Source organism: Phocoena phocoena, chromosome 19 (genome assembly GCF_963924675.1).
Source record: "Phocoena phocoena chromosome 19, mPhoPho1.1, whole genome shotgun sequence".
NCBI classification, from domain to species: Eukaryota; Metazoa; Chordata; class Mammalia; order Artiodactyla; family Phocoenidae; genus Phocoena; species Phocoena phocoena.
The window spans coordinates 41,664,839-41,679,068 of NC_089237.1; the positions used below are offsets into that span (position 1 = coordinate 41,664,839).

Below are 14,230 nucleotides of genomic sequence, written 5' to 3' on the forward strand. Positions count from 1 at the left end.
GAAGAGTGGCCCCCGCTCGCTGCAACTAGAGAAAGCCCTCGCACAGAAACGAAGACCCAGCACAGCCAAGAATAAATAAGTAAATTAATTAATTTTAAAAAAACCAACTCTTGATCTATAGGTGAGAAATTGTATCATATTGTTGGTTGGATTTGCATTTCCTTAAATGTAAGTGAAATTGAGACACATTTTCATGGAATTTATTTTGGTATAACTAGTTGCATCAGGTTCCTAGAGTTGCTGCAACAAATTACAACGAACTGGGTGGCTTAAAGCAATGGGCATTTATTGTCTCACAGTTCTGAAGGCTGGAAGTCCAAAATGAAGGTGTCAGCCGGCCATGCTTTCCTCTGAAACCTGTAGAGGAGAAATCCTTCCTTGCCTCCTGCTAGCTTCCAGTGGTGACCATCAGACCGTGGCATCCCTTGGCTGGTAGCTGCACCTGCCTCTGTCATCACAGGGCATCCTCCCTCAGTATCTGTCTGTCTTCACAGGCATTTTCCTCTTCTTGGAAGGATACCAGTCATACTGGATTAGGGCCCGTCTAATGACCTCATCTTGATCACATCTGAAAAACCCTATTTCCAAATAAGGTCACCCTCCCTGGTACCAGGCATTAGGACTTCAACATACCTTTTTGGGAGAACACAGTTCAAGCCACCACACTAATAATCTGCATTTTGTTCTTCCAGGTGGCTAGCTCATTTTCTAGCACTATTTATTGACATTTATTATTGGTATCAATGCTGTTTTGAGATGTCACCACTGCCATATACTGAAGTCTTCAGGAATACCAATTATGTCACCTCCGTTGTCTCCCACTTCTAGAATTCCTTCTTTCTATTTGAATTTTGTTTTTTCCATTTCATTTTTTTTTAAATTTAATTTTATTTTTGTTTTTTCCATTTCATTTTGCTTACATTTCTCTACCCCTTCTTCTTGGCCCTAGCTATTTTCAGCAGTGCCCATTCCCCTTTTCTTTGTCTTTTGACGTGACCTTCATTTCTTTGGGGTTTTTTTCTTTGAGCTCTTTCAGTTTATCTCCTTTAAAAAAAATGGGTTTAAATATGCTTTTGCTCTTTTTTAACAATGTTTTCTTTGATCTCTTGGTTTATAGGGCTATATTTTCTTTACATTCTTTGGTTTCATGCAGAAGTATTTTTTCATAATTTTTCTCCTTTATGGCACACTTTTTTTTTTCGTGGGTATTTTTTTTTTTTTTTTTTTTTTTTTGCGGTATGTGGGCCTCTCACTGTGTGGCATCTCCTGTTGCAGAGCACAGGCTCCGGACGCTCAGGCTCAGTGGCCATTACTCACGGGCCCAGCCGCTCCGCGGCATGTGGGATCTTCCCGGACCGGGACACGAAGCCGTCCGTGTCCCCTGCATGGGCAGGCGGACTCTCAACCACTGCGCCACCAGGGAAGCCCTCGTGGGTATTCTTGATCTGCTTTTTGTCCATCCAATTCTTTGCCTACTTTTTTCCTTTAACATCTTATCATGGGCGCCATTCTGTTTCTCTTTTGATTACTGCCATCTTTGAATAGGTGTGTTTCATTCTGGGTTGGTTAGTTGCTGAAAGATAGTGTGTAGAAGGACCAGTAGATCGCTGAGTTTGGGATCTGTTATTTCTAGACTCCTTCTCGCCAACCCTCTGCCCTGAAATGGCAAGAAGTTTGTTTGACTAGCAAGCAGGTCCCTTACGTGACTAGCAAGACTCCTGGGAGGTGAGTTAGCATTACCTCTTCTCATTTATGAAGATCACCTGCCGTAGAGCAGTTGTATCTACTTGTTCATTTTCTCCTCTCTATTCTGACAGTCTGCTTTTTTGCAAAAACATTGAATAATTTCTACTCATTGCTTCACGTAGCTCCACCTTGCAGCTATTCAGAAGTGTCAAACGGGACCCATTTTGTTCCGCAGACACCTGCATCCTGAGACCCTGCCGTTCTTGTCAAAAGACAGTTGCCTTGGCCACTTAGGGACTGCAGCCGCTTCTGGAGGACTTGCCTGGGCTTTGCAGAGGCACACGCGTACTCTTAGCAGCCTTCTTCCACGAGGGCTCGTTTTCCAACGCTTCACACCCTTTCTTCACAGATTGTGTTTGCGAGTTGTAGCTAGTTTTCTGTTTCCTCATAGGTAAAGTTTTCTTTTCTGGTTTTATTTTGTCTTGTTGATTATCAGAGGGTAGAGTAGGACTCAGATATCATTACTCCAGCCTCCTTAAATGAGCATCCCTTAGGTGGTGCATGAAGTTGATAGTGGACCCAACCCTGGAGAATTTGAGTGTCTAGAGATCTTTAGGAAAGAGCAGCCAGCAGTGGAGACTGAGGAGGAAAACCAGAGAATGTGGCCGCACAGAAGCCAAGAAAGAATGTGGGGAGGGAATGGGAGTCAGTGTCAGATGCTGCTGGGACACCAGTAAGATGAGGAGTCAGCCAGTGGATTTAGCAGTTTCATTGGAAACTTACTTTGGGAGGTTTGATCAAGGTTTATTGAAGTGCTGGACAGGAACCCAGATTGGAGTTGGCTGAGGAGATAATGGAAGACAAAAAAAAAAAGAAAGAAAGAGACAGATGGCGTGTGTAGGTGAACATTCCTGAGAAATGTGAACATTCGAAGCAATTTAAGATTGCCTTTGCGTTGAAAAGGGAAAGAAAAGAGGCCAGATCGATGTGGTTAAGCATCACCTATTTGAAACGTATGTTCTCATGAAATAAATAGTATTTATTCATGAATAAAAATATTATTAAGTACATAGTAGACTATTCACAGAGAATTTTCGTCCTGGCGATAGAGTCCATATAGTTTAAGAAGTCGATCAAGGGTAACACTGAATTCTGTTCGTGGGTGAACTTAGAATCCTCGGGAGTACATTTTGGAATCTCATCATCCAAGATAAATTCCTTTTGCTCTTCCACCCGACTCAAAAGGTAAATATAGTTTTGTCTCTCGTGTTCAGCAGGTGTTCAAATTCTGCCCACTCTCCCTTTGAAACAACTCAGATTTCTCTTTCTCTCATTTCTACGGTTGTTCCTTCCACTGAGGCCCAGCCTTATTGATCTCTTTAGCTAGAAAAGTCTTCACATTTTTTCTTGTTTCCAGTCACATCAAATTTAGACTTTCTCAGTCTGGTTTTCAAAGCCTGTCGTGTCAGAAAATAACCTAAGTGTCTATCAGGAGACGAATGGATAAAGAAGATGTGGTACATATATACAGTGGGATACTATTCAGCCATTTAAAAAAAGAAAGAAATCTTGCCATTTTTGAAATGAGGGCATTATGCTAAGTGAAATAAGTCAGAGAGCAAAACAAATACCGTACTATCTCACTTATATGTGGAATCTTAAAAAAACCCAACAAAACCCCAAGCTCGTAGTTACAGAGAACAGATTAGTGATCACCAGAGGTGGGAGCTGGGGCGGGGGGGGGGGGGGATGGGAAATGGGTGAAGGGAGTCAAAAGGTACACAACTTCCAGTCATAAATAAGTCATGGGGATGTAATGTACAGCATGGTGACTAGAGTTAATAACGCCGTGTTGCCTATTTGAAGGTTGCTAAGGGAGTAGACCTTAAAAATTCTCATCACGAGGAAATATCTGTAACTCTGTATAGTGACAGATGTTAACTAGACTTATTGTGGTGACCATTTCACAGTATATACAAATATTGAACCGTTATGCTGTACATCTGAAACAGATATAATGTTGCATGTCAATTATACCTCAATTTAAAAAAAATCCTGTCATATCAAATCTGACTCCCTCCTACTTTTCCAACTGTTCCCTGACATTCCCTAGTACAAGCTTTCCGCTCTGGTTGGGCCAGCCTCCTTCCCGTACTTCTAACCTTGCCACATGGTTCTGCCTTCATGCTTAAGTTCATGTTCGCAATTAGCACTTCATTATCTTTAGGATTGTTTTGTGTGTGTTGCCCCACCCCCAGTGTCATACTTCTCTGTAGGGTCGTACACATAGTCTGTCCATGTCTGATCTGAGGGAGCTGCATACATCTTGACTTATAGGTAATCTTTTATAGAAGCACATGTGCAAATTAACGAGGCTATGTTTTGTAAAAAATAAATGTTTCAGGGACTTCCCGGGTGGCGCAGTGGTCAAGACTCCGCAATCCCAACGCAGGGGGCCCTGGTTCGATCCCTGGTCAGGGAACTAGATCCCACATGCCTGCCACAGCTAAGAGTTCACCTGCCACAATTAAGGAGCCCACCTGCCGCAGCTAAGACCAGAAGCAACCAAATAAATAAATAAATAATTTAAAAATAATAATAATAGATGTTTCAGAATTAATATACAAAAGACTGTTGTTCTCCAGAGGCATAACCTTGGTATTTTCTCCATTGCTACTCACTAATTCAAAAACTTTTTAGAACCTCTTTGTTTCATTCAGAAGCCAGTGAAAATATCCAGCGCGTTCAATACATATTTTTAATAAACTCCTTAAAGAAATTGTTTTAAAAATCAATTGCTGGGCTTCCCTGGTGGCGCAGTGGTTGAGAGTCCGCCTGCCGATGCAGGGCACACGGGTTCGTGCCCCGGTCCGGGAAGATCCCACATGTCGCAGAGCAGCTGGGCCCGTGAGCCATGGCCGCTGAGCCTGCGTGTCCGGAGCCTGTGCTCCGCAACGGGAGAGGCCACAACAGTGAGAGGTTAAAAAAAAAAAAAGAAAAAAAATCAATTGCTGTTAAGCTATTTTCACTATGTGGGAGGTTTCAAAGGGGAAAAAAAAAATCTGAACAGAGCGAAGACTATAGTAGCCCTAGTGCTGGGGATGGGTACCAAGAATGGCTTCCTCGAGGAGCTGCGTTTCAGGCTTTTGAAGAAGGTGCGGGAATCTGCCAAGCAGAGGGGGGAAGAAGAGGCAGGTGGAGAAGGGCATTCTAGGCAGAATGGACCCCGTGGGCAAACCATGCAGGCATGGTGGCCTTGGGAACTGTAACTAGCTCCTTAATGTGAGAGCAAGAGTGACCTGGGCTGGAGAGGTGGGAGTCGTGTTGATGTGTGGAAGTGTGTGGGGAGTTAGGAGGGTCCAGTGGAGAGAAATGTGGAGGCCAGAGCACAGAAGACCTTACAGTGCCTTACTGTAGTTTGTATGTTACCCTTCAGGGTTCCATATCACAAGGCATTTTTTGTGATCTTTGCCACCATGGTACCTGCTTTTAGTATCTCACCTATCACACTATGTCATTATTATTTATAATACTTCCCTGCTCTTTATTCCTTTTTTAATCCCCAGGGTCACACCCAGTGCCTGACACAAAGTAGTTATTGAATAATGAAAACCTAAAATATTTCAACTATGCAGAATGAATGATAAAAGTTTGTCATAAAAGGTTTGCACACAGAGGTCCTAGAAATGCCTTCCTTGGTCTCTTGTAAGAAGTGGTATCACGCATTTGTCATCTAGGATAATTACTGCCATTCCTCCTAGAGGCAAACCAAAGAGGTGAGGATTACCTAAGTGCTTGCTTACTTCATACCCTGAGGCGCTCCAAAGCAAACGGAAATCTTGGGTTGGTGTTAAGGTGTAGGCTGACACCATCTAGTGGTGATTTTGAGACCTAACCGAATTGAAAGTTTCGTCTTTAACAACCAAACTTCTGCTGAAACATTGTATTTAATATCGTATTTTGTTAAGCCTTTGCCACTGTCTTCAAGTTCATAGCTACTCAGTGGATGGTTTTATCTGTTGTGTTTTACAAAGATGCTCAGAAGTTTTGATAAACAGAACATTCTATTTGAAATAAAATGGAATTTCAGAGAAAGTACCTGATTGGACGGACCTGGAATCTTAGAACAACATTGTAATCTCATATGTTATTTGCTGTCTCTTAGTCACAGAGTTCCAGACTCATGAGGCAATTTTTTTTTTTCTAACATCCTTCTCCTTCTCTTTACTTTTCTGTTTGGACAGTGTTTTTTTTAAACTAAAGAATTTTGTCCCTTCAATTCTTATCTTTGAAGATAGCTGTAGAGCATGTCCTTCAAATTTTCAGGTTAAGCCAGAAAGGCTTAGCTTCTTATTATTTTTGTGGGTCTTTGAACATGAGTTATGTAGACATTTTGCTTATGACTCGTGTTGATTGACAGCTGAGGCAGGGAATCAAATTAGGATCACTGCATTAATTCCTGGTGTGTAGGGATTGCCGTGATTTTCATAGCAATGTTAATAAAATAAAAGCATTCATTAAAAATCTCCTTCATGCAGAACATAATTGGATGCATAAGATTAATTGCTTTTTTTTTTTTTTTTTAAGTACTAAATGCCAGAGGGAGGGAAGGGTATAATTATCTCCATTTTACAGGTCAAGAACTCATGGAGGTTAAGCAGCTTTCATAGGCTCGCTGCTCTTAAGTTTGCAGTGTGCACCTTTGGACTCAGGTGTCAGGGATTCCAGGGTTGGTGCATTTAGCTACCATGTAAACTTTCTGTCCAACAGCGGGGAGGATGCAAAGGAAAATCACAGGAGAAAAATGCACAGAAAACCTTAAAGTGGTCAAAACTCTTATTTAAACATACACTAACTACTTGATAAAAATCTTGGTCTTAATTTATTGTTGACATTATCAGCATGTCTGTTTCCACTCCTAATTATAGCCGACAGCCTTCATTCCAGTGTAAAGGGAGTTTAAGGGTATCGCCCTTTGGTCTCAAATGCTTTAGTTATTTCTCTGCTGCTGTGACTCTACAACAGGAGTGCTCAGAGACCCGGCCGCTGTCCATGGACCAGCATTCTCCCGTCCTGGTGCTCCCTTCTCCCAGCTCTTGGAAGCGAGCTCTCTCTGCCTGTGCCTCTCGGCAGGTGGAGAGTGTAGTGGCAGCCACTTGTGTAGAAACGTCCATTTGGGTGTTGGCCTCACTCTGGTTCATATGTGTTTATATGTGTGAGTTAATGTGTCGATGGTAAATATATATGGGTTTTCTAAATTTTATATTGAATTTTTTCTTTGCAAATATAGACACGTGATTTTGCACAATTGGAGTCATATCGTGTATGCTGGGGTTTTTTTTCCTTAGTTCCTCTGGCTTTCCTTCTCATCGCCCTAAGACATAATATGCAACCTTCCATGCTCATGTAATCATTTACAAAATATATGTACAATTTATATACATATCATATACATATACAGGGCGGATTTTTAGCTTCTTAAATGTGCGAGTGGTGGGATCATGTTATACTTCTTAAAATACACGTACCTTTCAACCAGCTATCCCAGTCCTGGGAATCCGTTTCACAGAAATAAAGGCACTGATTTGTAAGGTTATGTGCCAAGAGTACTTTCTACAATATTGTTCATAATAGCAGGAAGGATGGGGGGGATGATTGAATAAATAAGAGTATATCTGCACTGTGGAATTTTAGGCAGTCATTTTTTTAAAAAGCGAATTCGATTTATGCCAGAAATGTCTCCTCTACCATTCTCTCTGGTGTGGATTTTGCTGTGTTTATTTTATTCCTTTACTGACATTTTAGTGGGATTTCAAGAGGGAGAAGAAATAAACGTATTTAGGCAATTTTCTTTACAACTGAAAATCTGACTAAATGGATTTCAAGACCTGCTCCGGCTTCTGTTATCTTTTCCTCCTAGAGCTCTAGGTTGTCTTCAACTCTTTTTATTTCTTACCCTTCTGTATTTTGGAAATTAGGAAATCCCCAGCCTCCGAAGTATTAAATTCTTTCTTCTCTCTTGGCTTCTAACCCCTGCTGGTCTTTTCTACCAGCAGCATCCAAAGGAACCCAGCCTCAAGCATTATCTCTAAAAGTAAACTCAGAACCGTGAAATGTCACTTCAGAAATAGTTCCTGGGATGTTTGGATTTTCTTGGAAATGAGAGACTCATAGGAAAGAAATAGCATCTCTGTGTAACCCCAGCTCCATCTTCCTTTCCTTTGGCTTCTGTGCAGATTTGAAAAAGGGCGCATCTACACATTCATTGGAGAAGTCGTGGTCTCTGTGAATCCCTACAAGTTGTTGAACATCTATGGGAGAGACACAATCGAGCAGTACAAAGGGCGTGAACTGTACGAGAGACCTCCGCATCTTTTTGCCATTGCCGATGCTGCTTACAAGGCTATGAAGAGGCGATCAAAGGACACTTGCATTGTGATATCAGGTATTTAAGGAGTTCCCTGTTCTTCCAAGGTCAATATGTATTTAACTTACTTGGTACTCAAGGGTCCGAACAATTGATTAGGTCTTTTTTGAAGTTAAAAAGCTTAAGTAATTTTATAGGAGAAAAAAAAATGTAATGCCAGATTATTTCTATCATTTCTGAGCATCTGCTAATCTTGGTTCATTTACACATTACATATTATGTTTGGATGGACTTCTGGTCAATTTTGTAGACTGAGGTGACATGGGAAATTCATCCTCCCATCTCAAACACAGAAAACTACTGGATAAGAATCTAACAGAAATTATTTTAAATAATCACAGAACGAAACCAGGAAAATGAAATCCTGAGGTACCAAAAAGGAAGAATGAACTCTAAGTCAGACTGGTGAACGGGAGCTAGTGACCAGGGACATACAGAGGCCTGGGGGCTGGAAACAGGCTCTCAGAGCTGGGGGCCAGAGCTTTAAAGGCTGCAGAGAGGGCGTCAGGTGACACACCCTGGGTGCCCGAGCACAGGAGCCGAGCTCTCTCTGTAAAGCTGAGCTCTTCAAGGAATCTTGTGTAGTGAGTTGGGAACAAGAAAATATCTGCCCACTGACCCAGGATACCCTCTCCCAAGCTGTGGGACTTTTTTTTCGTGCTAATAATACCTCGTATTCGCATGAGTGGCTTTATACTTTTACAAGGCTTTGGTGATCTTTATTCCGTTTTGGTTATCCGTGCAGCTCTCTGATTGGTAAGCAGGACAGTTGTGTTTCTACTTCACAGATGAGGATATTAAGCGTCAGAGAAGTGAGGCAACTTAGTGTGGGAGTTGAAGAATTATATCCTAAGGCTACATTTTATTAAAACAATTTTTTTTTTTTTTTTGCGGTACGCGGGCCTCTCCCGTTGCGGAGCACAGGCTCCGGACGCACAAGCTCAGCGGCCATGGCTCACGAGGCCAGCCGCTCCGCGGCATGTGGGATCTTCCCGGACCGGGGCACGAACCCACGTCCCCCGCATTGGCAGGCGGACTCTCAACCACTGCGCCACCAGGGAAGCCCTAAAACAAATTTTGAAGGCAGTATTATTGCCTGATTGTAAAAGGTGGCGGGGTGGAGCGGGAGGCAATTTTATAAGTGTATAAAGTGAAAGCACAGAGTCCCTTTCCCTTGAATACCTTGTTCCCCCCCCCAAATTCTAGCAGTAACGCCTGTGAACAATAAAGCATTTATCCTTTTAAACATTTTCTCAGTGTGTGCAAATACATATAGTCACACATGCATATGTAATTATAAATATAGAATTATAGAATTATGTTATAACTGCTATTACGTAACTTGTTTTTCCATTTAACAATGTCTAGTGGACATCTTTTCATTAGAGTACCTATAGAAGTAGTGCATTCTCTAACAGTTGTGTAGCATGCCATTGAATAGTTGAATCATAATTTATTTACCCAATCCTCTACTGATGGGCATATTATTTTCAGATTTTAGCTATAACACATAGTGTAGTCTGCAGAAATAGTCTGAAAACCTTTGAAGATTATCATTGGATTATATTAGTATTTTTAGTATTTCTAGAGTATAAAATTCTACAAGTGGAGCTTTGGGTCACAAGGGATAAACATTTAAAAATCTGGGTTGATAATTATAAACTTATCCCCCTTCCCTCCCTATGTCAGTTGTCATGCTTTTTCTGTGACACCGTATGTCTGGAGCTTGCTGCTTTTTTTTTTTTTCACTAAAATTGCTCTAATTTTCTGAAAAAATTATTTCATCCCCATTAAGATTTTTTAAAACTCTGCCATAGAAAACAAAGTTATATGAATTTTGCCATGGCCACTGTTTGTCACTTTCTTGTTTCTTTTCCACTGGACTTCAGAGTCACTAAGTACTAAGGCTATAAGGAATTAGTTTACCACGTTTTATCCCTCGATATTTTTACTAAGTAAATCTTGAACTGTAATCTGTTATTTTGCTTCTACAATAGTTTGAATTTTTTCAAATGTTCAGATCTGTTAGAACCAATCGCATATCGACAGGATGAAATAACTCAAACCCCCCCCAAAAAAACAAACAATGAAACATAAGGGATTTCAAATGAATAACTAATGTCAAAATTTGAAATTATTCTATTAAAAATTATTCCTCTTGGTTTAAGTTGTAATCTTAAGGCTTGCACAATTTTTCCCCAGGGGAAAGTGGAGCTGGTAAAACGGAAGCCAGTAAGTACATCATGCAGTACATTGCGGCCATCACCAACCCCAGTCAGAGAGCGGAGATTGAAAGGTAAGGGCAGTCTAACAATGGGAGGAGGTTCTCACTGGAGCTTCATTTTCTATACAGACTTGACTAGGTTAGGCCTAAACTCTGATATGCATAGAGTGTTTATTAATGGTTAAATTACTTTGATTCCCTTCCTGCATACTGTCCCTGTACTTTTATTTATATCCCTCGATTTCTATATTTGTTTTTAATAGAAAGATGCTGCTAAGGTGATTCTGGTCTATCACCGCTGCCTTCGGTGTTACGTATGCTCAGCAAAGATGTTATAGTTTACTGGTAGCTGTATTGTTCAAGCTCTCACGGGTTTCTTGCTCTTTCTACTATACCAGCATCTTTTGTAAACTGTGTTCTACACTCCCTAGAGTGAAAGGGGGACTCTGGGAGGCAGATCCATGCTGTTCCATCATTGCTAGAAGCAGAACGTTGGTATTAGAAGCTCTGAATAGGGTTCATTTCCTGAACGGGTTTCAGGCCACATCATGCTCTGCTCACAGCAAGATGAGTGATAAAGCAGGTACGCACTGTCTGGGGCCCAGCGTTCAGCAGAGTGTCTGGTACGTGGTATTTACATAGTAAATACGTAAGGAATGAAGGGATGGTTTTTTAAAAAAATAAGAAAGTAGGAAGTGTGGCTATAAAGCCACATGACTTGACTTTCTTATGTGGTGTGGACTTTTTGAAGAGGAAAAAATAAGAGCTTTCCAAAGTTGCTACTTTGAGGCTCAGTATTTATTTACAGAAGAGTCACATTCCGTATAGACATCTCAGTCTTCAGTTTTATGAATAGAGAGAAAGGAAGCTGGGTTGGTCTGAAAGCAGAGAATTTGGACTAGACTACCCTGCATGGGTAGAATTGGGCTAGATTGCCAGGTCAAAAGAGGTATTTTTCTTAATAGTGATATATCCCCAATTCTGATTCTGACTTTGCAACCTAATAGGACAAGAACAAGGATATAAGTAAGTTTTTAAAATTTCCTTTGGAGCTGAGGAGAGTAACTGGCTGAGAACTAAATTAATTTTATTTCTAAACCCAGTTGGTACAGTGGAGTAAGGCATATTTACATTTACTAGTTTTTATTATTATTATTATTATTATTTTTTGGCTGCGTTGGGTCTTTGTTGCTGCGCTCAGGCTTTCTCTAGTTGTGGCGAGCGGGGGCTGCTCTTCGTTGTGGTGCGCAGGCTTCTCATCACAGTGGCTTCTCTGTTGCAGAGCACGGGCTCTAGGCGCGTGGGCTTCAGTAGTTGTGGTGCATGGGCTTAAGTTCTCCACGGCATGTGGGATCTTCCCGGACCCGGGCTCGAACCCGCGTCCCCTGCATTGGCAGGCAGATTCTTAACTACTGTGCTGCCAGGGAAGCCCCATTTACTAGTTTTTTAAGAGCATATCTTACCACAGTTTTATAGACACTTTCCTTTATTTACCATAAGCAAGCAGTTTCCCTTGCCCCAATTATAATTATACTTTCATTCATGAGGAGATAAATTTGTAAGGTCACTTACAGTGGTAGTGGAAGGACCAGGGGATCTGGTACCTCAGGTTATTTCGGCGATATGCCCATATAAGAGGAATTTTGTCAGTGAAATAGAAACAAAGACATAAAGCCTAGAATGAAGTTAAAATACATCCACTGGGAGAGACTGCTCTATAAAGAGTTAGCATTCATCGAATAAAGAATGACTTAAATACCTGGTACCAAAGAGAGATTCCATACAGCTTCAAATGAAATGATGAGCAGTTTCTAAACTAATCAAGACCACATTTATGATGTATTAACCAAATGCAGTAAATTTCACTAGGCTTTATAAGCAAGAACTTTAAAAAATGGAATCATTTTCTGTATCACCCGTTCTTTTCAGAACATCTCTTTTTAGGATTTTTCTTTATGTAAATAAAATACGTTCGTTTTAAAAGAAAAACTAAAATTTACAGCATGATGTAAAACATGGAAGTTCCCTGAAATTGCACCCTACCTACCTCATCAACCTAGGTAACCATAGTGAAGTGTGCTGTACCCTCCAGATTTGTAAGCATTTACTAACACGTGTGTGTGCACACACACATGCCCCCACACACATGCACACACACACACACACACACACAAATCCTGCAATACATATTATTTTGCAGCTTTATCTCTCATTCATTAATGTATTCTGCACATCTTTCTATGTCACTACATATTATACTGGGAAACAAAAATTTATTTTTGTCCATCCCTATTGGTGGACATTTAGGTTGTTTGTAATATATATCTTTTTTGATGTTACAAACAATGTTACAATCAGCATCTTTGTACACAAATTTGCATGTCTTTCAATGAAATTCAGTTTCTTTAAAGCCCCAGCCTTTAAAACTTTTACAGTGACTTTCATTTATCTGTGTTAAAGAGTGAAGAATATGTTGCTTAAGTCCAACTGTGTCTTGGAAGCTTTCGGAAATGCCAAAACCAACCGCAATGACAACTCAAGCAGGTTTGGAAAATACATGGATATCAACTTTGATTTCAAGGGGGACCCTATTGGTGGACATATCAATAACTACTTACTGGAGAAGGTAAAAAGTGCTTGATTTCTGAGGGTAATGTTTGCAAATGCTGATTTTTTTTTTTTTGGCCTAGAGTTGTTTTTTCAAATTGAGTTATAATTAACCTACAATATTAGTTTCAGGTGTACCATGTAGTGATTCAGTATTTTTATACATTCTAAAATGATCACCACAGTGAGACCAGTTACCATCCATCACCATACAAAGTTTACAGTATTATTGACTATATTCCCTGTGTACATTACCTCCCCGTGACTTATTTATTTTGTAACTGGTAGCTTGTACTTCTTAATCCCCTTCACCTATTTCATCTATCCCCCACAACCCCATCCCCTCTGGCAACCATCAGGTTGTTCTCTGTATCTATGAGTCTGTTCATGCTGAATTTTTTTTTTAAAACCTGATTATATTAGTAGAATTTCTTTCATTGCCCCAAAGTAGCTTTTAATCCTGTTCTCTGTCCCTCCCTGCTCCTCAGTTAGCTTTCTATGGCAAAATAATCTCTTTTTGTGTTCTCTTATTAGCACTTACGGTATCAAGCTGGGAAAAGTTATAGACTTTGTAGGTAAAGGTTTAGGTGGGGGGGGGGGTGAGGGGGTGCCAACTTTTGGGTAAGGTTTAACAAAAACCTATCTAGGACCAATCACTTCTACTCCTTCTACACATCCTCCCATGTTTTTATTTTAATTGGCAATCTCGTTTTCTTCTAGTTTCTCTTTGTTCACTGCTTTATAGTAACATAGATGTACTTTGTGATCTTACAGCCTAATTATGAAGCATGCTGCATTTGGTGTGTGAAAACTTAGAGTGTGTTTTTATCTGCCCATGTGAATGATAGGCCCAATTTGTAGACGATTCCAGTTAAAACTCTCCTCTTGGGACTGCCAGAGAGGTTGTGTCCTAACTAATCTTGAGTAGATTCACCTGGTTATTACAGTTGAGATTGAACTTTACTAGGTTAAGTCTCCACCTTGAATTGTACTCAGATTTGAACTGACATGCCTTCTCAGTTAAGTGTTTTCCATCTCAGTCACACCATAGCAATCTTTATGGTAGCAGAATGCAGTATAAATCTTATTTTTGTTTGTTAAACTGAAGTCAGACTGGTAAGGAAATCTTGTTTTATCAGAGTCAGTTGAAAAATGACAGGAAGTGCCAGTTATTATCAGTCTTTTTTCCAGAATGTTTCATGGCTTCACTTTATGTACATGCTCAATCAAAAGAATCCCCTTGAATGAACATACATTTTGAGTCCTCTCTTAAGAGCAGTCTTTCT

At 40.4% G+C, this 14,230-nt stretch overlaps 1 protein-coding gene across 1 annotated transcript in view; it reads left to right on the forward strand.

Moving 5' to 3' along the window:
- MYO1D (myosin ID) overlaps positions 1 to 14,230 on the forward strand; it is a 341,349-nt gene that overhangs the window by 89,672 nt on the left and 237,447 nt on the right. The window contains exons 2-4 of the mRNA XM_065896475.1: positions 7,923 to 8,131; positions 10,316 to 10,409; positions 12,798 to 12,963. Coding sequence (XP_065752547.1) covers positions 7,923 to 8,131; positions 10,316 to 10,409; positions 12,798 to 12,963 — 469 coding nt within the window. The remainder of the gene's footprint in view (positions 1 to 7,922; positions 8,132 to 10,315; positions 10,410 to 12,797; positions 12,964 to 14,230) is intronic.